This window comes from Entelurus aequoreus, linkage group LG16, assembly GCF_033978785.1.
Source record: "Entelurus aequoreus isolate RoL-2023_Sb linkage group LG16, RoL_Eaeq_v1.1, whole genome shotgun sequence".
NCBI lineage: Eukaryota > Metazoa > Chordata > Actinopteri > Syngnathiformes > Syngnathidae > Entelurus > Entelurus aequoreus.
The window spans coordinates 27,469,225-27,496,488 of NC_084746.1; the positions used below are offsets into that span (position 1 = coordinate 27,469,225).

General features: G+C 40.1%; 2 protein-coding genes and 1 long non-coding RNA gene across 4 annotated transcripts in view; 1 reads left to right on the top strand and 2 right to left on the bottom strand.

Annotated features, from left to right (window-relative positions):
- Positions 1 to 1,879: 1,879 nt before the first annotated feature.
- snai2 (snail family zinc finger 2) lies at positions 1,880 to 3,567 on the bottom strand. Its single transcript, XM_062023499.1, has 3 exons — positions 3,231 to 3,567; positions 2,605 to 3,132; positions 1,880 to 2,497 (listed from the first exon to the last, which is right to left on the bottom strand). Exons 1-3 carry the CDS (start codon positions 3,307 to 3,309, stop codon positions 2,316 to 2,318), a joined length of 789 nt encoding a protein of 262 aa, XP_061879483.1. The 5' UTR covers positions 3,310 to 3,567; the 3' UTR covers positions 1,880 to 2,315.
- An 8,142-nt stretch (positions 3,568 to 11,709) lies between these two features.
- Positions 11,710 to 13,981, bottom strand: LOC133630793 (uncharacterized). Its single transcript, XR_009821345.1, has 3 exons — positions 13,502 to 13,981; positions 13,057 to 13,129; positions 11,710 to 12,772 (listed from the first exon to the last, which is right to left on the bottom strand). It is a non-coding gene; the product is annotated as an uncharacterized LOC133630793 (long non-coding RNA).
- Positions 13,982 to 19,519: 5,538 nt separating this feature from the next.
- sntg1 (syntrophin, gamma 1) overlaps positions 19,520 to 27,264 on the top strand; it is a 118,160-nt gene continuing 110,415 nt past the window's right edge. For both annotated transcript variants that reach the window (XM_062022529.1, XM_062022530.1), the window contains exon 1: positions 19,520 to 19,732. The gene's annotated coding sequence lies outside the window, so the exon portion shown is untranslated. The remainder of the gene's footprint in view (positions 19,733 to 27,264) is intronic.

Below are 27,264 nucleotides of genomic sequence, written 5' to 3' on the forward strand. Positions count from 1 at the left end.
TGCCAGCTAGCGATTAGCGCACTAGATGTCAGCTAGTAATTAGCGCGCTAGTTGCCAGCCAGCTATTACCATCGCTATACTGCAGTATTTGAATATCTTAGTATTGCACAATAACACTGTAAACATGTTCATTGTAAATTCACAGCAGATTACAGGCTAATAAATGCAGTACTTTCACAGTACTGTAATTTACTGTGAAATATCTTCAGAGCAATTCGCTGTAACTGCAGAGCTGTGGTTTTATGGTTAATTACAATGACGTCTCAACTATTTGCTGGAACTTCACAATTGTAATTGTAGAGTTAATTCCTCTCTTGGTTTATACTGCTACTTGCTGCACACAAGTGTGCAACAGAACCCCTCAAGAGTTTGAATTTACAGTCATTTGTTGTGATGTTACAGAGGACTCTGATTACAGTATTTGACTGTGACATGACATTAGATTGCTTTGAATTTTAACAATATGTTGTAGTGTTACATCAATTTTGGTTAGAGTATTTTACTGTGAAAAAATATAGTTACACACTGAAATGTACTAATATTTGTTTCACAGTGAAGGTACATTTAGGACCAGTTTAATCTAAAAGACAATTTTATACAGCATGTACAGTACAGGCCAAAAGTTGTGACACACTTTCTCATTCGATGCATTTTCTTTATTTTCATGACTATTTACCTTGTAGATTGTCACTGAAGGCATCAAAACTATGAATGAACACATGTGGAGTTATGTACTTAAAAAAAGGGGAAATAACTGAAAACATGTTTTATATTCTAGTTTCTTCAAAATAGCCACCCTTTGCTCTGGATACTGCTTTGCACACGCTTGGCATTCTCTCGATGAGCTTCAAAACGGAGTCACCTAAAATGGTTTTCACTTCACAGGTGTGCTTGAAGCTCATCGAGAGAATGCCAAGATATGCAAAGCAGAAATCAGAGCAAAGTTAAAGTAAAAGTACCACTGATAGTCACACACACATTAGGTGTGGTGAAATTACCCTCTGCATTTGACCCATCCCCATGTTCACCTCTTGGAAGGTGAGGGGAGCAGTGAGCAGCAGCAGTGGCCGCGCTCGAGAAAATCATTTTGGTGATTCAACCCCCAATTCCAACCCTTGATGCTGAGTGCCAAGCAGGTAGGCAATGGGTCTCATTTTTATAGTCTTTGGTATGACTCGGCCAGGGTTTGAACTCACAACCTACCGATCTCAGGGCGGACACTCTAACCACAAGGTTGGCTATTTTGAAGAAACTAGAAATATAAAACATGTTTGCAGTTATTTCACCTATTTTTTTTTTAAGTACATAACTCCACATGTGTTCATTCATAGTTTTGATGCCTTCAGTGACAATCTACAATGTAAATAGTCATGAAAATAAAGAAAACGCATTGAATGAAAAGGTGTGTCCAAACTTTTGGCCTGTACTGTATAAGTAGAGGGTCCCGCTCCATCAGTCCAGGTGGCTTGGAAAACCTTTAAGACTTTTTAACATTGCTTGCACAGCTAATAAAGGTTTTATGATGGCAACAGGTTGACCTTGGAACAGATGAATTCACTTTACACTGTGTTTTACACTTACAGACCAACTTGGAAGTCAACCAAGGAACGGACCTTTTTGGGGTTTTTGGAGGTTCTGCTGTCATGTTTAACCAGTGCACACTCACTCCGCAGCCTAAAGAAGAAGTGGTGGGCCCTCAGAGGGTCTAACAAGTAAGTGCAGATCAATATAGCTTGTATGTGTTACATTTCAACACAGTTTGATGTCTGCCTGGCCCTGCGGGAACGGGTTCGGGCTTGATTTTCAGAGCTGAGTCACATCCTTTTTTTTGCATCTTCCAAATATCGTTTAAAAGTGTCAAACGGGAGAGAAAAAAACTTGCTTCCAATTTCTACAAAAAGCCATGAGACTTTATTAGCCAAAGTGTCATGAGAGTAAAAAAAACACCACAAATGTACAATCATCGCAGTCACGCTTACATTCGGTATAATATAAAAATATATATAAAGAGTAAAAAAACAGAGGCACTTTAAAGGAGGACTACGGCAATCTCTCTTGTAACGATTGTGCAAATTTTCTTCCCCCTCCTAATTAAAAAGAAGTAGTAACAATGGCTTCAGTATTCCCTTGGCTTTTTCCCCCTCGAATTGATCTGTCAGAGCAAAAGTGAAGGCATTTGGAAGATTGCAGACATGCGGGAAGTGCATGAATAGCACAGGTAAACTGAAGACTCCCTGCTTCCAAAAAAACCAAGAAGCAGGGAGGAGAAAAAAAAAAAAAAGAGTCTCCTAGTGGAAAAAGAGTATCCCTTGTGTTCAGTGTGCTGCACAACAACCAGATTCCTCATGCTTGTGCAGAAGAGACATCCGGGAGAAGGTTTTGGAGCAGTTCTTGCATTGGTACTTTTTCACATCCGAGTGGGTCTGCAAGTGAGCCCTGAGGTTGGAGCGGTCTGCAAACGCTCTGTTGCAGTGAGGACACGAGAACGGCTTCTCTCCTGCCAGGAAATGACACAAGAAGTGACAAAATGGTGAGACACACGAGAAGAAGAAGAAGAAGAAGAAGAAGAGTGCATGTAAGCATGGAGGCCTCACAGAAACTCACCAGTGTGCGTCCTGATGTGTCCCTGCAGCAACCAGGGCCTGGAGAAGGCTTTGCCGCATATTTTGCACACGCAAGGCAAAGTGTGAGTTCTAATGTGCATCTTGAGAGCTCCCAAGCTGACGTATTCCTTCTCGCAGTATTTACAAGTGAAGGATTTCCTAGTTTGGGCATCGCAGTGCAGCTGCTTGTGCTTGAGCAGTCCGGAGTAGGTGGAGTAGGACTTGGCGCACTGCGCGCACTGGAACTTGTCCGCGTCCTGCGCGCCCTCCGCCAGCTTGGAGAGCAGCAGCGGCTCCTCCTCGTCGCTCCTCGGGCTCTCCGAGCCGCTGTGGTCCTTGGAGGAGGAGGAGGAGGAGGAAAGCGAGGAAGGGTATCCGGAGAGCGGGGAGAGGTCGCTGGGGAGCGGGGAGAGCGGCAGGCTGCTGGTGGTCCACACCGTGATGGGGCTGTACGCGGCCGGGCTCAGGAACTCCGGCTGGGGGATGACAGGCAGCGGGAGGCCCTTGTAGAAATGCGGCATGATGAGCACTGAAATCGGGACAAAATACATCAAAAATCTCTCGCATCAACTTTTTTTCTTTTTTTTGGTTTCAAAACAACTTTGCAAAGTTTTTTTTTTTTTTTACCTGTCGGACCCTCCAGCTCGCTGTAGTTGGGCTTCTTGGCGGAGTTGACGTGCTTCTTCACCAGAAAGGAGCGTGGCATTTTGGGAACACAAAACTTTCCACCGACTGCAAACTCCACGAACGGACGTTACTCGAGTGTGTGCGCGCAGAGACGGAAATCCTCGTTGCTCAAGTGTGGGGAGTCATGTTGGAACCAGTGAGAGCAGTGCTGAGAGTTGCGGTAAAAGACACGTAAATACTCCCATCAGGTGCGTGGGAGGAGCCTCCTGCGACATCTGCATGCCTCCAGGAAGCGCTGCAACCAATTAAAAGTCTTGTTTTGCATGGGCAAGGGGGGCTGGGCACCCATATAAGGGAGTGGGCGTGGTTTGCACTGCTAAACAGGTGCTTTGCTGTGCAACTTTTTCAGCGTGCATGTAGTGCTTGATTGCTTCACGTTCTGCAAAAATGCAAACAAAAAGTAATTATCCTCGACTTTTAAGGCACTTAAGAGCAATTTCTTAATCAGGAAAAAAAACATGTTATTGGTGTAACTTTGATTCATGCATTGTAGGGCCACGCTGAAAACAAAACGATGAGGGGGAAAAAGTGATAATACAAGAATGAATGTGTAGATGAATACAAAAAAAAAAAAGTTGTAACTGTGCGAAAATAAATATTAATTTCTAAATGTATTGAAAAATTTCGAAAGTAAAAAAAACAAACAAAAAAATGTTTTAAAAAGGTAAAAACGTTGCCAATTACGAGAAGTTGCTGTTGTTGTTTTCGATTTTGAAAATAAAGTCATGATATTTTGAGATTATATCTTTTTCAAAGAAAAAAGTTTAATCATGCGAAAATCCAATTGTAATATTGCAAATATTACGAGAATCATGCATGAATGAAGTCAAAATTTGACAAGAATAACGTTCCATTAAAAACATCCTTGTATAAGAATGAAGTTGCAATAATTAAATTAAATCTTTAAATTGCACAATTAGTACTTTGGGATGCAATGTTTTGCAGTGTTCATGTCAGTTAAGTCATGTTATGCTATCATATTTGTGAAAAAAAATCAAGAAAAAACAGTATCGTTTAAGGCAGAGGTCCTCAAACTTTTTGACTCGGGGGCCGCATTGGGTTAAAAAAATGTGGCCGTGGGCCGGGCTATATATATATATATATATATATATATATATATATATATATATATATATATATATATATATATATATATATATATATATATATATATATATATATATATATATATATATATATATATGTATATATATATATATATTCCTCGCACAATGATTTCCCGTTATAGATGGGAAAATGCATTTTTAGACAATATGATTTCCCTGAGCAGCTAGGAGACACTAAGAGTAACAAGTGGTAGAAAATGGATTAGAAAGGACAGATTAAAAAAAATAAAACAATAATAATTGGATAAACATTTTTTAAATTGGGACGGGCCGGATCTGGGCCGCGGGACGTAGTTTGGGGACCACTGGTTTAAGGCATGCAAAAACACCACCTATTGAATTTTCAAGTAACATGTCAAAAAATACAAACAGTCAGGTAAGAAAACAGGTTTTTTTTTTACAAGGGAAAGTGTATTTCATTCATTGATTTACAAAATGTCAGTCCATGAGAAGAAAGTGATATCACAAGAATAATCTTGTCGTTTTGTAAGAATGTTGTTGTATTTTAAATTGGTATTTTACGCAGGAAGAATACATACATTAAAATGTGAGTATTCATGAAAAATAAAGTAAATATTTTGAGGATTAAGTCACAAAGAAAAGCTGTAACTTTATCAATTCCTAAAAAAAATTCAAAATAGTTTGAGTGTAAAAATTTTAATATATTTTTTTAATTGAGTAAAAACATTGTCTGTTATCAAAGTGAAGTTGTATTTTTTATTTTTTTTAGCTAAAATAATGTAATATTAGAATAAAGTAATTTTAAAATGAAGTCATAATTTTGAGATTAAATATTGAGGAAAAAAATCCAAGTCATAAAGGAATCCAATTGTAATATTGCAAATTTTATGAGAATTTCCATGAATAATGTCAATATTTTACAAAAATAAAGTTGTCTTTAAAAAACAAAAAGAAGCTATTCTTGCAAGAATAAAGTTGCAATGATATATGTTAAATTGCATAATTGGTACTTGGACTCATGTCATTTGGGTCATATAATATCATATTTAGGAAGAAATTAATTTTCAAGCAACATGTCAAAAAATGTAATTAATCAGGGGAAAAAAACATGTGTTTGGTTTAACGTTAATTGATTCATTGATCTACTAAAGAATGTCAGGGCCATCATAAAAATAAAACAATACCTTATGAGAAAAAAGTGTATTTACCGCTAGAAAATCCATGTAAATAGTAAATATCTGAGACTCAAGTATTATTTTTTTCCACGAAAAAAAGCTGTCTTGAAAACTTTTCTTAACTTTTTTTCAACTTTTATCCAGTGTATAAATATACAAAATACATATGTATTTTTTTTTTTTAAAGTTAAATATTGTGTATTACTAGAGTGAAAACATATTTTAAGCAAAAAAAGGAATATTAATTAATATTAATATTAGCATAAAGTCCCAAAAAAGTTTTGAAAATAAAATCAGAACCATGTGTATTTTTTCAAGGAAAAAAGTCAAACTAATACAATAATGTATTTGTAAAATTGCAATTTTTTTGAGAATTTCACATTAATAAAGTCGGAATTTTACAATACTAAAATTACGTTTCAAAATAGGCTAACACAATTGATACTTTGAGATGCAAACTGTTGCAGTGTTCATGTCAGTTTAGTCATTTTATAATATCATATTCAGGAAAAAATACAAGCAAAAATTACTTTTCTTGTCAAAATTAAAATGTCATATTTATAAAAGCAATTAAGATTAAGATTAAAGTACCAATGATTGTCACACACACACTAGATGTGGTGAAATTTGTCCTCTGCATTTGATCCATCCCCTTGGGGAGCAGTGGGCAGCAGCGGCGCCGCGCCCGGGAATCATTTTGGTGATTTAACCCCCAACTCCAACCCTTGATGCTGAGTGCCAAGCAGGGAGGTAATGGGTCCCATTATTTATAGTCTTTGGTATGACTCGGCTGGGATTTGAACTCCAACCTACCGATCTCAGGGCGGACACTCTCTGATACAATCTCTATATTGTACTATTTAGACCAGTGGTTCTCAAACTTTTTTCACCTAGTACCACCTCAGAAAACACTTGGCTCTCCAAGTACCCCCCATGATGACCAACATTAAAATACAGTAGCATAGTAGACCTAAGTATTTATTAACAACAAGGATCAGGATGTATTTATCAAATATATGTAACACTTTGGCCACTGTAACATTACACACAGTTTGAACTGTAACAGTGTCATAGAAATGTAAAAGTAAGACGGTTGTGTTTGTGTCTTAATTGTATATGTTGGTATTGATTACGGCCTACAGTAGTCAGATTGTAATGACTTCCATTAAAAGCTGATAAACCTTTGATAATGGCTCGAGTCATGTCATTAAAATATATAATTAAGTGATTATTTGGCGTACCACTAGATAGAGCCCGCGTGCCACCAGTGGCAGAGGCGCGTATAAAGAGAGTATGGCCAACTAAACAACAGGCGCCATGACTGCTACCAAGGACATGCACGCAATTGCTGTCGCAATGATGTTAGTTTTTCTGAGAAAATAAACCAAAATCATCTAGTTCTAAACATACTCCAGCTCATGAACTAACAATTGAACATGCTTTTATTTTGTGAAAGTATCATTTTATATATATTTGACGCACTCTGTTGCTACATTCCGGAAATGTTTTGTGACCAGCAGGCACTCTAACACGCACCCAACGGCGCAATAAACGTAAATACAGAGAACGACCAAAAAAGTAACTTTTTTGCTAAAATCTTAATAGGTTTGGACCAACAATCATAGAGAAAATATGACTTTTGTGTGAAGTATGTCAACTGTAGTGTCTGCCTCCAATGTATTTGTAATCACTCATTATGTTTTATTCTAACTGATCTTTCTTTTTTGTAACATGCTAAGTGTTTAAGTGTACTTTTGCAGTTATTACAACCATATTTCTGCGCAATAACTCAGATATGGTAACACTGGCGAGCAGTGGAAAAAATTGAGTGATTTTTGGTCCAGAACATATTTTGCTTTATTCATCATTGACATATTTCTTGCCACTTTATTTTGTATATTTTTGTGACATTTCCAGTTTATTTTCACATCTATATTTTACAATATCCACTCCATCTATTGGTATTTGTGTTTAAATCTCTCTGTTCACTATTATCGAATAACAGCGTTATCTTAGTTTCACTTAGATTCAAAGATAGTCTTTTTTTTGGCCAAACATCTGTACAATTTATCAATTTATTCTGTTATTATTTGTATTAGCTTGTGTTTTCTCCTGAACAAAACGCAGACCTTGTGTCGCGTGTTTACCTCGCACAAGACGCTGTAATAGGTGGCTCTCCAGTGTTGATGGCGAACCTTCACTTCCCATACTTGTCTTCTTTCTGGAAAGACATTTAAACGTCGAAAAATTAACTATGAAGCGGCGCAAACACACAGCATCGGCTCAAAGTTAGTAGCAGTCATGGCGTCCTGTAGTGGGCCGTACTCTCTTAAACAGTGGTACACGTACCACAGTTTGATTTAGACCCTGTGTAGACTTGATTATTCATGTTTCAGGGTGCAGCCGATGTTGAACAGGTGGCGACAATGTGTAGACTACAAGAACATGGGCAAGTTTATTATGTGCATATCTAATTCAAGCCAGTAAGCTGTTGCACTGTCAGATGACACGTTGCATGCACGCAACATCCTCACTGTCCTTCTGCGCCTCAGCTAATGCAGCACATTCCCGCTAATGCAATAAGGCGTCACTCCTTGAAATGCAAATGTAAAAAGTGGAGCTGCTTCTCCTCCCACTCCCCCCTCAAGGTCGGCCATGATAATCAAATTTGTCCTCAAGCTGCTGGAAGTGGACAAAGTACAGCAAAGTTATCAGTCAACGCCCCCTTGTGTTCAACTTTTGGAGGCAAAAAGAGCTTAGCTGTGCTGATGTAAGAAGATCCTGGCTGGGTCAGCAGATACCAGCAACCCCCACTTGTCTGGGGCGGGTTAAGTTAATTGTGAAGTCCTTATCTTATCTCGTAAACATAATTGCAGATCCCTTTCTTTGTCTCTGCATGGATTGGACGATAGGTAGCGGCGTGGAGGTTATCAACGTGAAATAACTCCAGGCTTGGGTTGATCCGACAGAAAAAGGCTCCATTGAAGGTAAAGCCAAGAAATCAATAACGTTCACCGGCCTGAGGCATTTTTCCAGACGAAAACGCCAATCATCGGCGGAGAAATTGTCCTCAGTGCATTCGGCGGGCGCATGCAGATGCTGGGAGTAATGAAAAGAGGAGTGCTCTGAGTCATTCTCAAAAGTGCAGCCAGTTGTTTTGATAGATCACAACAGAGGATGCTTTGTCCTTGTTGTCCTCTAATGCAGTGGTCCCCAACATTTTTGTAACTGCGGACGCTTGAAAATTTGTCCCACCGACCGGGGTATTTTATTTATTTATTTATTTTTGTCATAAAAAAATATAATCATGTGTGCTTACGGACTGTAACCCTGCTGACTGTATTGATCTATATTGATATATAATGTAGGAACCAGAAATATTAATAACAGAAAGAAACAACCCTTTTGTGCGAATGGGGGCGGGAGGTTTTTTGGGTTGGTGCACTAATTGTAAGTGTATCTTGTGTTTTTTATGTTGATTTAAAGGCCTACTGAAACCCACTACTACAGACCACGCAGTCTGATAGTTTATATATCAATGATGAAATTTTAACATTGCAACACATGCCAATACGGCCGGGTTAACTTATAAAGTGCAATTTTAAATTTCCCGCCACACTTCCGCTTGAAAACGTCTCGGTATGATGACGTATGCGCGTGACATAGCCAGTTTAACAGAGGTATGACTTCCCCATTGAAGCCAATACGAAATAGCTCTGTTTTCATCTCATTATTCCACAGTATTCTGGACATCTGTGTTGGTGAATCTGTTGCAATTTGTTCATTGCATTATGGAGAAAGAAGCTGAGCAAGCAAAGAAGAAAGTTGTCGGTGCGAAGCGGATATTTTGCGAGGGAAGTCAGCAACACAACACAGCCGGCGTTTCATTGTTTACATTCCCGGAAGATGCAGTCAAGATCGAAGAACTCGGACAACAGAGACTCTAACCAGGAGGTCTTTGATTTGGATACACAGACACGATACCGTGAGTACGTAGCTGCGCTTCCAAACATTTGATCGCTTGCTATAACTAGCTCGAGCTAGTAGCTAGGAGCTAGGAGCTAGCATAACAAACACCTAGGTGTTTGTTATGCGGGATTAATTTGTGGCATATTAAATATAAGCCTGGTTGTGATGTGGCTGATAGAGTATATATATGTCTTGTGTTTATTTACTGTTGTAGTCATTCCCAGCTGAATATCAGGTCCCACCCGCGCGCTTCCAAACATTTGATTGCTTGCCCGTACGTGCGTGTCACGTACGTAACTTTGGTTAAATATATAAGCTTTATGAACCTTGGGTTAGGTGAACGGTTCTTTGGGCTGAGTGAGTGTGTGTGTTGTGCAGGTGTTTGAATTGTATTGGCGGGTTATATACACGGGATCCCGTCCATATAACCCGCTCAAGCTATAACTAGCTCGAGTTAGTAGCTAGGAGCTAGGAGCTAGCATAACAAACACCTAGGTGTTTTTATGCGGGATTAATTTGTGGCATATTAAATATAAGCCTGGTTGTGTTGTGGCTAATAGAGTATATATATGTCTTGTGTTTATTTACTGTTGTAGTCATTCCCAGCTGAATATCAGGTCACCCCCGGCTCTCACAGCATCTTCCCTATCTGAATCGCTTCCACTCCCCACCAGTCCTTCACTTGCATTTTCCTCATCCACAAATCTTTCATCCTCGCTCAAATTAATGGGGAAATCGTCGCTTTCTCGGTCCGAATCTCTCTCACTTCTGGCGGCCATCATTGTAAACAATAGGGAACTTTGCGGATATGTTCAATTGACTACGTCACGCTACTTCCGGTAGGGGCAAGCCTTTTTTTTATCAGATACCAAAAGTTGCGATCTTTATCGTCGTTGTTTTATACTAAATCCTTTCAGCAAAAATATGGCAATATCGCGAAATGATCAAGTATGACACATAGAATAGATCTGCTATCCCCGTTTAACACGCGAAGTCCCAGAGAAGGGTCAATTGACATTTTTACCTAGAAAACACACAAGAGGGTCATTTGACCCCTAGTCCCCCCTGTGGACACTCCTTTTGTTATGAAAATGTGGCTGTTAGTGGCACACGGCAGGGGGCCACTTGAGCCTGTGTGGGGGAGGGGACCTTACAGCTCAAGCTTTAGTTCTGAGGTAGGTTGTGTGTGTTTTTGCAAGGATCAACAGAATGAAGGGATCAACACTCTGACATTTATTGTTAAAAAAAATACAAAACAAAACATATTTACAAAGAATGAAAAAGCAACTGTTTTCCCAGTTTTGGTGTGGAGGGTTGTTGCAGAAGCAATTGTTATTTTTGTGTGCCAAAAATAGTTTAAAAAAAAAAAATTACAAAAAAAAAAGCATATTTACAAAGAATGAAAAACCATGTCCATGTAAACGTGACTGACATACATTTGAGCAGTCACTCACAATCCTGGCACTGCCATTGCTCCTTTCGGCATTTCCCACATGTATAATTTTTCTGTCTACCTAGACAAACTGCCCCTAACAGCCTCATTACCATAACAAAATGAGTGATTAGTGTATTCGGGAAAAGCGTCGGGCCAAATGACCCCTCTCTGGGTCTTCTAGGTAGACAGAACAATGCTGGGACTTCTAGTGTTAAATAAAAAAAAATTCATTTCAGTAGGCCTTTAATAAAATGTGTAATTTTTTAATTTTTTTAAATTTTTTTAAAAATTTTTTTAAATTTCTTGTGCGGCCCGGTACCAATCGATCCACAGACCGGTACCGGGCCGCAGCCCAGTGGTTGGGGACCACTGCTCTAATGCATTCCCAGTATGAACACAGCAACTTGGACAAAGATAAAAAAAACTCCTTCACTGGGCAAAATTCGCCAACAGAAAAGGGTTGATTTCTCCGCTCCGTCACACACACAAAAAAATGTTTCAATTGCTCCCTAAATCAATGCGATGGTGGGTTTAGCGGCTTCCTACATTGTTGGCATGCTCGCCGCGTATGCACAAATCCCCTTAAATCAGCAGCAAATAGCCGCAATACAGTGTAAGTCATCATCTCATGGCGCCCTTTAGTCACTGCAGATGTCTGGGAACTCTGCAAACAAGTTTTAAAATGTATGTTTCAGTGTGTAAAGGAGCTGGCCTGAATCTAGCCACTGAAGCCAGGAGACTGGATGATAAAATAGCCTTTGCTCTAGTAAACTGTCATTACGTACAAAGAACTTGTATGTAAGCTTTTTTTTTTTAGGTTAAAGGTACACAAACATATGCACACTTGCACAAGCCAAGTGTTATTGACAATAACTGCCACTTTACAATGATAGCAATCGATCAAAAGAGTCTTCATAGTGCATGAAGTTTAGGACCACCAGTACGCTTGTTCATCAGAATCAGAATCAGAATCAGAAATACTTTATTAATCCCCGAGGGGAAATTAAGATTTTCAGCACGATCCCATTCAAGATCAGACAAACATTACAGGGAGACAGAACAGGATCGCTGACGGGTCTGCCAACTTCCGGCGCCCCTTAATAAAAAAGGTGAGAAACAGGTAAACGTTGGGGGGGTGGGGTTATGAAAAAAAAAAAATGTCTAAGCCTGGGCCCCTGGAGAGGGGTTCCAGACTGAGGCCAAGGGAAAAAACCCATAGCCATAGCACACATAAGTATGTGTGTAAAAGGGAAACATCAAACATCAAATAACACAAAGGACATTAAATACATTAAAAGAGCAGAGCTGAAGCAACCAGCCATTTCTACATACAGCTACAAAAAATAAATAATAAATTTAAAAAAAAAAAAAAAAAAACATATACACTGTGGTGGCCTCTGCGGTGTTCCATGCCATCGTCTGCTGGGGTGGAGGAAGTATGGCCAGAGACAGGAGCAGACCCAACAAAACAACCGAGAGAGCCGACTCCACCCTCGTCCGCCCACCAACTCTCGGCCAGTGTCCAGTCCGCACGGACGAGCGAGAATGCATCTAAGGAGACCGAGGTGTCCGATACCTGCTCATTCAGCCAAGACACTGTGAAGCTTGTCCGTCCCCACGCTCAGCGCTAACTCAGCAGCCCTGTCTCTTCATCAGCATCTCCTCCAGTCTCTCCAAACGGACTCTGGTGTGGCAGACCCCCAGTAGCTGGTCTCCATGGCCAAAAGGCTCTCGGGAGGCAGATCCAGAAGTTCACAAAAAAGCACAGCAGAAGTCACGAAAGTGGCACCCCTTGTCGCACAGTCCCAAAGGGTCCTGAACCAAAAGGCAAAAAAAACAACACATGAAGACAAGAGGGAAACATCAGGAACACAAAAGGATGATACAAGAGCACAGAGCTGCTGCCAACATCTTGGAAAATTTAAAAAAAAAAAAGAAATGCATGAACTCATGTCCGTATGCAACATAAACGTGTCATACAATTACCGCGATCACTCATCCATCCAGTTGTTAATGATATCTGCCATCTTGCATTGTAGAATTGAATAGGAAAAATGTGTCATAGTCCATAAAGTCAAAGCATGGTACCGTAAACTCACCCCTGCATGGCCACATTCAAAGCCACTGATGAAGAGCTTGCGCCTTCTGCCAGTTTTTAACGATAACTCCAACCTTGAATAATAGAAATTAACAAGAAATGAACCCCTAAGTCAGGAAAGTTGAAGCTCAAGGTAAACTCCCCCATGCATGGGCACATGCAAAACGTAATCTTTCCATATAATTAACGCGTAAGCTCCTCCCCCACTTTACATAGCAGACATTAATAGAAAGACTCCTCATAAAGTGTAAGCCCGCTAATACCAAGTTCACGCATGAGCTCCTGTCAGCATGCAATCTAGACATAATGTGATGGCCCCTACTCTCAGTTATTACTGCCACCTTGCATAGTAGATGGTCCATTAACTCAAAGTCCACGGTGAACTTACTCATGCAAGAACACATGCACAACAAAGACATTTCATACAAGTGATATGCGCTCTCTACCTGCCAGATATTAATGACAACCTCCATCTTGAGCAACAGAAACAAACAGGAGTTAGGGAAGTTGAAACTCACAGTAAACGCACATTGTGTATGCATGGACTCATTCACAACATAGGCATTTCCTTTGGTTATTGCGATCGCTCCTCTTTGGTTATTCATGTAATTCTCCACCAGTAGTAAACAGGAGATATGTCAGGAAAGTTGCAGTAATGAGGCTTTGTATAATTAAGTGATGGAACATAACCGGCCATTGCGCTAATGTCCTATAATAATAATCCTATACCATTCACAACCACCAGGGAGCTTATTTGCACTCCACCAGTGATTGGTACAGCATACTGTATAATATACTGTAATGCATTATTCAGCATCATAGTCCCCCCATCCTATATATTAACAACACAGTGCTGGTTTCATAAAGCTGTCAGATAATGTGTTCCTCCTGAGCACTACGTATGGAGTTAACCACAATATTGTAAAACGACTGTAGCACTGGCTGCTGTTGTTGAAATGTGTGGAATCATGCATGTATTTTTAGCATCACACCACCCCTCGCTTGGCGTGCATCTCCAGAAGCTGCAGGACAACTAGGTGACCCTTAGCTGAGAATTTCAGAAGAAGACGCTCCACAGGGAACACGCATTTGCTTCTCGATACTCTCTGAAGTACATTATTATGTGCACTAGTGTACCCTATCACGCCTTATCGTTGGGTTACAGCTTACAATAACTAACTCTGTATGCTATATTAGCGTGTAATGTGACTACGTGGATGCTCACGTATCTGTTTATGCGCAAACAAAGAATCCCACTCGTTGACTCAGTCGCTGTGTTTTTTCAATTGAGTACGACTGCAAAATAATGAGTGTGACTAAATCCAAGAGTGTGTATGGTACGCGACTATGTGTGGGAATTAACTGAGTGTTACCGTGTGTGTTGAGCGAGAGACGGAAGTCCCAGAGGGGAAAAGCAGGCTCGAAAGTCCGTGAGACAAGCAGGTAGTCGGGCACTTTTTGGAACTACCTCAGGTTGAAAAATGTTCCCAAGAAGAATGTTGTCGATTTTTCGGGGCTATAGCGGGGCATCAAAAGTCTGTGTCCAGGCGGGAGGTCGAGATCCAAGAGGCAGTCAGGGAAGCAGAGGGAACGCGGGGAGGCAAGACGCACAGCTCGTAACGCGGGAACGGAGGGAGGCTGCTGGATCAACAAGGAGGACACGAGACAATAAACACGACGGGGGAGAAAACACAGAGAGAACAAGAATGCATAGAGTTTGATATATGCTTACTGTACAGGACAGGTGACTACGTTCTGGCGCGGGATAGCAGGTTATGCAGGCTTATGACAGCAGGTCCTCTGATCAGCCACGGGTGCGCTGATTGCTGTTGATTGATTGCAGCCGCTTGCTGCCTGGCGCGCTCCTGGAAGCACACACATTAATGCACACAGACGTGCGCCCGGGCCGTGACAGTGGAGCCTCAATGTACAAACTTAATTGGTTCTTGAACAGGGTTTGTAAAATTAAAAACAAGTTCATATATTGAAGCAAATTTCTCCATAAGAAACATGGTAAACATGAATATTGGGTTTCAGCCTCGAAAAAGGTCCACGTTTTATTAAAAGTTTGTACACTTTGAACACAATATAAATTGCTCTAAAGTAATGTACATCACATAAACATAGCAAAGGAGTGATGCATCCACTTTCTATTCATAAACAAAGTCAAAACCTTTCCTCGTTTGTAGCCGTCCTGCCGACAAGCACACACACTGTTACTAGCCCTGTGGCGAACTCACCGTTTGAAATCACAAAACTCCTTATCTTTAACAGCCAGGTCGCCACACTGATTAGGAATAAAAGTAAAAACCAAATTTTATTTCGAATTCATGGAAATTTGGGAAATTAGGGAAAAGCGGGAATTTTTGGGAAAATGTTAAAAGACTTGAATTTTCTGAATTTTTCAAATCGGTCGAGAAATGTTGATGTAGTAACATTTTCAACTGAGAAATGGTATTAAGGAATTCCTGGAATTTCTTGGAAACCGAGAATTTTCTATTTTTTTTGTCCTTATTAGGAGGAATGTTTGGACGGTGGAACGGTTGAAAAATATGGAAGGAGTAGTTTCCAGAAAAAAGGGTCAAAAAAAGGGCAAACAATTGCCCTGATATTTTTTGGACCTCAGTAATTGTAAGGCTCTTGAAGCTAATTGAGGGATAAAAGCTTTCGAAATAAATTTAAAGTCTCAAATAAAATGAAAATAAATCATTGAAAAAAATATATATTTCTGTTAAATCAGATAAGTCAGTTGATAGATGCCTGCAACAATGTGAGTGCCCAACAATAGACAGATATGTCAGTCACACACACACACACACACACACACACACACACACACACACACACACACACACACACACACACACACACACACACACACACACACACACACACACACACACACACACACACACACACACACACACACACACACACACACACACATACACATGCACACACACACACACACACACAAACACTCGTATTTATTACCTTCTTGATACCTGCGAAAAATGCCTACCTCTTTAGGACCACCCTTTCTAGATATATAAAGATTTGTATTTACAACATTAATAATATATACATACTATGTTAATATAAAAAAGGTAACATTTTAGTTAATTGTTATTTTAGGGGGAATTTTTTTTGTAATTGGTTTTTAATCTTCATTATTTACTTCAAGTTATTACAGTATGTCTCTATATACATATATATATATTTTTTTTAAATTAATTTTGGCCAAAGGGGGCGTATTTAAATTTCTTACACACACTTGTTATTACATAAGTTGGCCAGAGATGGAGCACTTAAAATGTTTACATACACTTGTTATTTCATATGTTGACCAGAGTTGGGAGCACTTTTAAAAGCGACACACAGTCAATTTGAAAAATCCCTCCTTTTTGGGAACATCTTAATTTTGATAGATTTCACCACCAGGGGTGCAAATGAGATCTCTATTTTTTGTTTTTTGTAATGTGCTCAAGGCCAATGACAAACGAGTCACGGACCACAGATGGCCCCCTGTGACGCACTTTGGGCACCCCAGCTGTAGAAGTTAACTGTTAATGGCCACTATAGTCTTAGTACTGTAGTGTATTTGTTTATCCTATGGTCACATATGGGACGGAGGTTGTCTTACGTCAGCACCGACAGTCGTAAAATCAGCTGTTCACCTGGCGGGTTTTTTCGGGTATGAATAGGGTAGTCCTTCTTTAGCTGCCGTCTTGTTTCATCATATATTGCAGCTTTTGCACCTGTCAATGTTTACTTTTGTATGCACATTAAATCAACAAAAAATCCTGACAATGTTCACGGACTCTAGTATTTGGAGCTCTATTAGATGCAATGGTTTTCTGTATTGGGACCATGATTTCAGTCTTAACTTGTTCACCGGTCTTCATAAGGAAGGTACTTTTCCTTGTTGGTGTCAAACACATGTACACACACTTGTATTTCTTGATTTGTTACCTTCTTGAGACCTCCAAAAAATACCTACCTCTTTAGGACCACCCTTTCTAGATATATATAGATTTATATTTACAACATTAAAAATATATACATACTATGCAAATATAAAAAAGATAAGCTTTTTTAAAATGTATTTATATATTTTTTTGTTTGTTTGTAATTGGTTTTTAATCTTCATTATTTACTTCAAGGTATTACAGTATGTCTCAAATAAAATGAAAATAAATAATTGAAAAAAATATACATTTCTGTTAAATCAGATAAGTCAGTTGATAGATGCCTGCAACAATGTGAGTGCCCAACAATAAACAAATATGTGAAACGCACGCACGCACGCACGCACACACACACACGCACTCACACTCACACACACACACACACGCGCACACACACACACACACACACACACACACACACACACACACACACACACACACACACACACACACACACACACACACACACACACACACACACACACACACACACACATTCTTGTATTTATTACCTTCTTGAGACCTGCGAAAAATGCTTACCCTTTTAGGACCACCCTTATAAAGATTTGTATTTACAACATTAATAATATATGCATCATATGTTAATATAAAAAAGGTACGATTCTAGATACATATGTTGGCAGGAGGGGGAGCACTTCAAATTTTGACAAAAACTTGTTATTTCATTTGTTGACCAGAGTTGGGAGCACTTTTAAAACCGACACACAGTTTTTAGCACAGTCCCACTCAAGAGCAGACAAACATTACTGACGGGTCAGCCAACTTCCGGCGCCCCTTAAAAAGGTGGAAAGATGGTGGAGTGTGGGGTGAGTAAAAAAATATTCAGTCTAAGGCTGGACTACCGGGGAGAGGGTCCAGACTTAGACCTGGAAAAAAAAACCTCAATAGCTAGAGCACACACAAAAAAGTTACAAAGAATACACAAGACTTGCAACAGAGTAAATTTGAAAAATCCCTCATTTTTGGGACCACCTTAATTTTGATAGATTTCACCATCAGGGGTGCAAATGAGACATTCTCTATTAGATGCAATGGTTTTCTGTACTGAGACCATGATTTATGTCCTAATTTGTTCACCGGTCCTCATATGGAAGGTTATTTTCCTTGTTGATGTCTCAAGAAGGGTAGAAATACAAACACACACACACACACACACAGTGTTACTGGCCACTATAATCTTAGTACCATAGTGTATTTGTTCATCCCATTTATTATTTATTTATTTAATGGTCACATATGAGACGCGGGTTGTCTTACGTCAGCACCGGCAGTCGTAAAATCAGCTGTTCACCTGGCGGGTTTTTTCGGGTATGAATAGGGAAGTCTTTCTTTAGCTGCCGTCTTGTTTCATCATATATTGCTGCTTTTGCCCCTGTCAGTGTTTACTTTTGTATGCACATTAAATCAACAAAAAATCCTGACTTTGGATCAATGTTCACAGACTCTAGTATTTGGAGCTCTATTAGATGCAATGGTTTTCTGTATTGGGACCATGATTTCAGTTCTAACTTGTTCACCGGTCTACATATGGAAGGTACTATTCCTTGTTGATGTCTCAAGAAGGGTAGAAATACAAACACACACACACACACACACACACACACACACACACACACACACACACACACACACACACACACACACACACACACACACACACACACACACACACACACACACACACACACACTGTTAATGGCCACTATAGTTCATCCTAGGGTCACATATGGGACGCGGGTGGTCTCACGTCAGCACCGGAAGTTGTAAAATCAGCTGTTCACCTGGCGGGTTTTTTCCGGGTATGAATAGGGAAGTCCTTCTTTTGCTGCCGTCTTGTTTCATCATATATTGCTGCCTTTGCACCTGCCAATGTTTACCTTTGTATGCACATTAAATCAACAAAAAAATCCTGACTTTGGAGCAATGTTCACAGACTCTAGTATTTGGCCCTCTATCAGATGCAATGGTTTTCCGTATTGGGACCATGATTTCGGTCCTAACTTGTTCTTTACCTTGTCGGTGTCTCAAGAAGGGTAGAATATACAGAGCAAGAACACACACACACACACACACGCACACACTCACACATTGAACCGCAGTGTGAGCAAAGGCAGTGTAAAAGAGAGAGAGAGAGAGAGAGAGAGAGAGAGAGAGAGAGAGAGAGAGAGAGAGAGAGAGAGAGAGAGAGAGAGAGAGAGAGAGAGAGAGAGAGAGAGAGAGAGAGAGAGAGAGAGAGAGAGAGACAAACGTCCCCAAACTGCGCAGATTCCAAAGAAAAAAAAGTAGCCTCACGCTGTAACGGTCCACACTTGTCATGCAGGCGGACTAGTGCGGACACGACCAAGTGGACCGGACGCTGGTGGCGCACCGCCCATCTCCCCTATCACCGGCTTCAGTCGTCCGTTGGCGGCGCGATGAGAGGCAGCAGGGCGGGCGGAGATGTTGACGGAGAGCGACCCCCTCTGTAGCCGGCAGTGATGGACTAAAATCGCCCTGTCTTTTTTTTTTCTCTCCCTTGTCTACCTCCATCTCGCTTCCTTCCATCTCTCGCCAGAGCCGTGCGGAGCGAGCAGGATGTGGGCGATGCTGCCACAAGGGATTCATTGTGGCTTCACTCAGATGAACACCCGTTGCATGCCTTGAAACAGGAGAGTGTTTTTTTTTTTTCCCCTGCACCTGTTCAATCAGGTAAGGCTGTTTATCAGCACACTTCTCTTTCATGCTGCACTCTAGCAGGAGTGATTATTATAATCCATATCAAGAAATATTTCACTTCAGCTTTGGGGAGGGGTGTCACATGATTACCTTGCTAAACCTGTAAAGATGATGCTGCACGCATGGGAGCAGACATGGTCTGTCTTAGGACGCCCTCTGCAAAAGCCACGATTTTTGGTTTATCCCCTCCCTCCTCTGTACTGAGCTAAGCTGAGTTAAGCATGGTAGTGGGTGGGGGTGGGGGGTGGGGGGGTGAGGGGGGAAAAGGTCAGGAGTAATCGGTTTGATGTAGTGGGGGTCCCACAAAGACATGCTCTTATTTATATCTGTCCTAAATCAAGAAGCGTCCCAAAGTGCGTCCCAGTCCGGGTGTAATTGGAACAAGAATCCGAGCCCCTGATCAATAGCGTGTGGCGAGGAGACACACACAGAAAAGAGCTCATCCGCACTTTATCTTTCCTACGCGCCTAATCAATAATCAGTTGTTGCCGCCCGCCGCCCCTGGATACCCCCCCCCCCCCTCCCTCCACGGCTCGTTAAAATACCAGACTCCAGCTAATCGCCTTAAATGTACAAGTGGGATAGGTTGTCTGGCGGATTCTTCTAGAAGCGGCGGATGTACGCATCAATTATGGATGCTGGAGAATCCCCACTGTTGTCACTGTCAGAAGACGCTGCCAGGCCAAGGACGCAAGGCTGATAGACCGCTGATTTGTTGCCATTTAGGAGCGGATTCTCCCATGGGAAATAATGGCGATTGAAATAGCCTAATATGCCGAGTCAAACTGTCTCAGAAAAAGCCAAACACACAGTTGAAGTGTGTAAGTGTCGAAGTTAAGATGCCCACGGACCTGACCAACTTAAGTACCTTTGTATCCTGTCGTCCAATCACTCATGCGAGGATGCGTTTTTTCATGTTTGTGTGAAATTCCCATTTCCTTGCTACGTCGCGATTCAACGTGACTTCACTACATCGCAGATTTAAAAAAAAATATTTTTTTTTTTCAAGCCATAGTCTATGTGTTGGTTTTATGGAGATTGGTTGTCTGGCGGATTCTTTTAGAAGCGGCGGATGTACGCATCAATTATGGATGCTGGAGAATCCCCACTGTTGTCACTGTCAGAAGACGCTGCCAGGCCAAGGACGCAAGGCTGATAGACCGCTGATTTGTTGCCATTTAGGAGCGGATTCTCCAATGGGAAATAATGGCGATTGAAATAACTTAATATGCAGAGTCAAACTGTCTCAGAGAAAGCCAAACACACAGTTGAATTGTGTAAGTGTCGAAGTTAAGATGCCCACGGACCTGACCAACTTAAGTACCTTTGTATCCTGTCCTCCAATCACTCATGCGAGGATGCGTTTTTTCATGTTTGTGTGAGGTTCCCATTTCCTCGCTACATCGCGCTTCAACGTGACTTCACTACATCGCAGATTTAAAATAAAAAAAAACTATTTTTCAAGCCATAGTCTATGTGTTGGTTTTATGGAGATTTTGTCTTATTTTCTATTACACTTTGATTGATTGAGACTTTTATTAGTAGGTTGCACAGTGAAGTGCATATTCCGTACAATTGACCACTAAATGGTAACACCCGAAAAAGTTTTTCAACTTGTTTAAGTCGGGGTCCACTTAAATAGATTCATGATACAGATGTATACTATCAATATATACTATCATCATAATACAGTCATCTCACAAGATAATCACATTGAATTATTTACATTATTTACAATCCGGGGTGTGGAGGGGAGGACGGGGGGGTTAGGTTTGGTTGTTATCATCAGTCATCAACAATTGAGAACAGAGAAATGGATATTGGAACAGTGTAGGTCTGACTTGGTAGGATATGGACAGCAAGTATTGGGCAGAGAGAGAGAGAGAGAGAAAGAGAGAGAGAGAGAGAGATCAGAAGGCATAAGAAAAAGTATCTGCATTTTATTGTTTACATTTGATTATTAACAATCCGGGGAGGGTGTTAGTTTAGGGTTGTAGCTGCCTGGAGGTGAACTTTTATTGCGGTTTTGAAGGAGGATAGAGATGCCCTTTCTTTTATACCTGTTGGGAGTGCATTCCACATTGATGTGGCATAGAAAGAGAATGAGTTAAGACCTTTGTTAGTTCGGAATCTGGGTTTAACGTGGAGTTATCAACGTTTGATATGATGCGGCCCAATATAAATCGTACCATGGACCCTGAAATGTTCACCCGTTTACACCGCAGTGTGGTGGCCGGTAGACTGGGATGTAGGACTAGCTAACGAGCCAAATCTGGTGTGCGTCTTAGCCGTAGCATTCGTTTAGGGCTGCTGCAAACTGGGCTAGTTAGCTCAGTAGCAAGCGTGTACACGGCATCTAAAGTTACAAAATGACTCTGCTCTAACTGTCGGACACGCCCCTCTAGCAGGAACAACCTCTCCATGAGAAGGCTGCAGGAAGAACACAAAGCCATACTCCAGCAGATTCTCCCATGGGAAATAATGACGATTGAAATAACCTAATATGCGGAGTCAAACTGTCTCAGAGAAAGCCAAACACAGTTGAAGTGTGTAAGTGTCGAAGCTAAGATGCCCACTGACCTGACCAACTTAAGTATCCTGTCCTTCAACCACTCATGCAAGGATGCGTTCTTTAACAGCTCTCCAGAAGTTTGTCCATGTTTGTGTGAGGTTCCCATTTTCTCGCTACATTGCGCTTCAAATATCGGGACTTCACTACATCGCAGATTTCTTTTAAAAACTTTTTTTCAAGCCATAGTCTTTGTCAGGGGTTCCCATTACGTCGATCGCGAGCTACCGGTCATTCGCGGAGGGTGTGTCAGTCAATCGCCAGCCAGGCATTAAAAAAATAGACTTAAAAATGAGCGATCCTCAATCTTCACCAAGACGTCGCTTTCGTCACTTGATTGACATTCACGGCACCCGAGGGTCTTGTGATATGACACTGGCTGCTGCGAGCTCATTATTAAGAAAAAATGACCGACAGGAAGGCGAGAAACACTTTTCATTTCAACAGACTCTTGTCCGTACCTGCTGTCAAAACTCTAAAGACTCTAAAGTTGCTGTCTTCACAATAAAAGCGCTGCTTCATCTTGCCTGCGCTAGTAAAATAAGAGTCTCAGAAAGCTAGCGCACACAAACTAGCAAGCTATGGAGTTTGCCGCCAATGTATTTCTTGTAAAGTGTTTAAAAGCGAGTATGGAGCTGGACAAATAAGAGGCCAAAACAAACCACTTTCATGTGGAATTGGACAGAAAAGAGGACTTTTTCCTCCTCCATTTAAAAATGTGGACGTTATCAGCATTACTCTCTGATTCCAATCAATGCAAGTCATCAGAATCAGGTAATACACCAACTTACATTCTTGTCTATATGAAATAAAGGAATATATATGTGTTAAACATGCTTGTATTATCATTAAACACCTTTAACTTGTTAACAAAAACTTCTCTTTCATGAATAAATATAAATTATATACATGAATGAGGTAGATCCCCTCGACTTGAAAAGTAGCTCGCCTGCAGAAAAAGTGTGGGCACCCATGGTCTATGTGTTGGTTTTATGGAGAATTTGTCTTATTTTCTATTACACTCAAAGTTTGAAATGACGCGGCCCAAAGTAAAGCGATATTCTTTAAAACGCAATCGTGCCATGGACCCTGACTTTTCACCCCAGTGTGGTGGCCGGTAGACTGGGATGTAGGACTAGTTAACGAGCTAAATCTGGTGTGCGTTTTAGCCGTAGCATCGGTTTAGGGCTGCTACAAACTGGGCTAGTTAGCTCAATAGCAAGCGTGTACACTGCATCTAAAGTTACAAAGTTACTCTGCTCTAACTGGCAGACACGCCCCTCTAGCAGGAAGAACTCACATGTTTTCCTTCACCGAGTCGAGTACTTGCTGTTTTCGGAGGGGGGGGGGGGCTTCGGAGCGGGGCTTGCTTAGCTCTGCTAGCTTAGCAGCTAACTAGCTGAAAGTGAAGGGGTGAAACAAAGAGAGCAAGTGCTTTGTAAAGTTGATAAGAATACAAAATGTGTCGGAGAAGCTGTAAAACATTTATAAGCACACAAAATATAAAGATAGTACTTAGCTTAACGACGGAGAGAACAGCCGAACCAACAGCACCATGAACGAGCAGCAGCGTGAACATTTTTTATTCCTTTGTCGGAAGAAACTGTAAGACACTAAATAGAAATGTGGCTAAATAAAAACAACAAAATATCAACCCTGTGATGTCAATACCTACTGGTGGATAGTGCCCACCCATTTTGTGACGTGGTTAGCACAATCCACTATTCAGATCTGGTTTGGGAATTATATTTATCATATTATTTCGAAAATAAAGGGTAAAAAATATGTAGCCCAAGAACCGTGTTATATTGAACTTGGAGTGTATACTACTGTATGTTGTGGCGATCGATAAATATTTACTAAGCGGGACTTCTATTTACAGTTTAAGGGTGATAATGCTAACAGCACGGCGGCTAATCTTGACGCTACTGGATCTTCATCGCAACAATTTTAAATTGATCAAATTTTGACGGAACACATTTTTGACAAACTTCTTCTTCAACACCTTCCTCATCAATAACACATCTACACTTTGGTGAGACTTTGACTGGAGCTATGTCAAAAGACAACAGTGGGACATAACATCGCAGACTGCTATCAGCTATTATCAATCAATCAAAGTTTATTTGTATAGCCCTTAATCACAAGTGCCTCAAAGGGCTGCACAAGCAACAACGACATCCTCGGATCAGATCCCACAGATGCAAAGTGGAGATGAACTCTTTTGATGCACGTTATCTTCAATGTCAATAAAACAGCTTTGGCATGATCGATGTGGTATGAAAACGCAAACATGCAAAGTCAACATGGAATGCTAACAACAAAGCTAATGGTCGTAGCTGCGTTTATCAAGTTGACGAAGTTTTTGGCAGAACAACACACACCTGTTGTTACAGTACAATGTACATGGAAGCCTAGGTCTAACTGAGAGGAATTACCCAGGATGTGACTAAGTATTGTACTGGTTGGACGATGCCCGTAGCAATGACCATGCTTCTTTTTTTGAGTATTGTAATCTACAGTAGAAAACACTTAATGCTAATAAGAAATGAATGTTTCGAGGGCTCTTATTATGTAAAAAAATGTATTTGAACGGCCGTAAACCGTTTAGTTAATGCTCCAACTATGAATAATTTATTATCAATAATCCTACTTCGCGAAAATGTGTTTACCATAGTCATGTCTGATCCCAATTAACTGCGATAAACGAGGGACGACTGTAACGATTCAAAAGGTTACGCCCCTGAGTAGCTGATCGTCTACACCTGTGCTTATTAAGAAGTGCTTATTCAACAGATTTGATTTCTGCATGCTAACATGTTGCTCACTGAACTGAAGTCTAATAAAGTACACGGGAGGTATGCACTAAGGCAGTCCAACATTTGTAAGTAGCAAAAAACTTAAAGTAGTGCCTTAACTTAAGAGCTTAATTGGTTCTGTGATTGAGCTCTTAGCTCAAACATCCAAAATAAATGTCTCCCCTAGAAATGAATTGAAATCGATTTAATTGGTGCTTAACAACACCAAAACAACGCAATTTTAACATGTAAAATCATTTTTAAAAACAAAAACAAACATTTAGTTAATACATATTTTGTAACACAATACAATAGAATGTATTACTTACAACTATAGTAGTTTTATGAAGTAATGTAATAATATTGTACTATATTTACCTTGGAGAGTGAGCTTTTACAATATCGCCTTCCAGCTGCTTCTCCGTCAAACACATCATCATCAGCTTTTTCATATTTTTATGAATAAAAGTCCACCGTTTAGTATTATTTTAACATTCTTGACTGGCGTTAGACTCATTCAAGTGCGATGAATCAATATGAATAACCTTCCTATTGTAGGTGGTTTGTGAAAAATCCTTTAAAAAGAAATTAGAAAAAAAAGTAAAACACGTGCTAAGTCAACTTTTTTTGAGGTATGTTTGCATTTCACAAGATGTCCTGCTCGCTGTGCTGAAGTCGAATTAATTACACTGGAGTCATGCAATAAACCAACCCAACTTTTGGGGCTAGGTGTTTGAGAAAAAGCCCCAAAAAGCCAAAGAAAAAGCAAAATACACTCACACTATAATAAATAAATGATAAATGGGTTATACTTGTATAGCGCTTTTCTACCTACAAAGAATTTGAACTTGACAAGTTGATATTTGAGAATGGCAATCACTAGCATAGAAAACATGCACACAGATAATGCTCTTAACTGACATCTCATCACAAAAATGTATTTAAAAAAAACTACGTGCAAACTTGATAGCACACGCAAAGCTGATATGCTAAACTTGTGCGGAGAGGATTTTGTCTCTTAAGTGAGCAGAATAAGAAGCCAATCCATTTAGTGTCTGTCCTCATGAATATGCAGAATGTATGCTGATCATCAGAACGCCCACAATACTGGGAGGAAAAGGTGCAAACATAATTAATTAATCAGCACACACAGTGTGATCTATCAAGACTGATCGCTGTTCTTTAGGCGCTACTTTACGTCTTTAATTAGCACGTCTGAAAAGTATGTGCAAACTGGCAGAGTTAGACACACAGCTGTGAGAAAAGAGGTGCTCGTGCTGCAAAGACATATGATGGACAGAGAATCCTCCATCCTACATGTGTATGTCAACATATTTAGACTGTCATGAATAAAAAATATTCGACATATCATCTATTCTGCAATATCATTTTATGATTTTATAGCTGCTGGATGACTTAAGGGGCTGCAAATTCAATTAATGCATTTTGGTGTCTGCTTGCGTTTTTTTTTTTTTTTTTTTTTTAATGCCGTTTGTTTTTTTATTCACAAAATATATATAGGAAAATATAATAATACAATAATATATAACACATTTCTTATATTTATATATATTGCATATTTCCTATATGAAAAGACATCTTTCTTCTTGCGTTTGGATCATTCTAGACGCATGAATGCGCTGCAGGTGTGATGGTCCACCACCTCCCTGCAGCGCGTCCGCCACTAAAAATAGTTCCTGTTATCTATAGATCAGGGGTCACCAACCTTTTTGAAACCAAGGGCTACTTCTTGGGTACTGATTAATGCGAAGGGCTACCAGTTAGATACACACTTAAATAAATTGCCAGAAGTAGCCAATTTGCTCAATTTACCTTTAACTCTGTTATTATTAATAATTAATGATATTTATCTTTGTGGAAACACTGATCATCTTAATGATTTCTCACAATAAATATATATAGAAACAGATAAATATCAATATGCAACACTTTATTTTTATATTTTCTCTAAGTGCACATTTTTCAAATTGAACATTTTCAAATGATCACTTCTAAGACAGTCTTGTGAAATCACAATATCCCATTTTAACTAGCTAGCCACTAACATTTTTTAACAAATCATGAATTACTTTGCACCATGTTTGTACAAATAATAACTCATGTAAAATACAAAAGTA

Bases quoted from the DNA above. Each gene is read 5' to 3' on its own strand.
- snai2 (XM_062023499.1), bottom strand. From the start codon at position 3,309: ATGCCACGCTCCTTTCTGGTGAAGAAGCACGTCAACTCCGCCAAGAAG. The intron at 3,133-3,230 runs GTAAAAAAAAAA...TCCCGATTTCAG, and splicing joins CGAGCTGGAGGGTCCGACAG to TGCTCATCATGCCGCATTTC. The intron at 2,498-2,604 runs GTGAGTTTCTGT...ATTTCCTGGCAG, and splicing joins ACACATCAGGACGCACACTG to GAGAGAAGCCGTTCTCGTGT.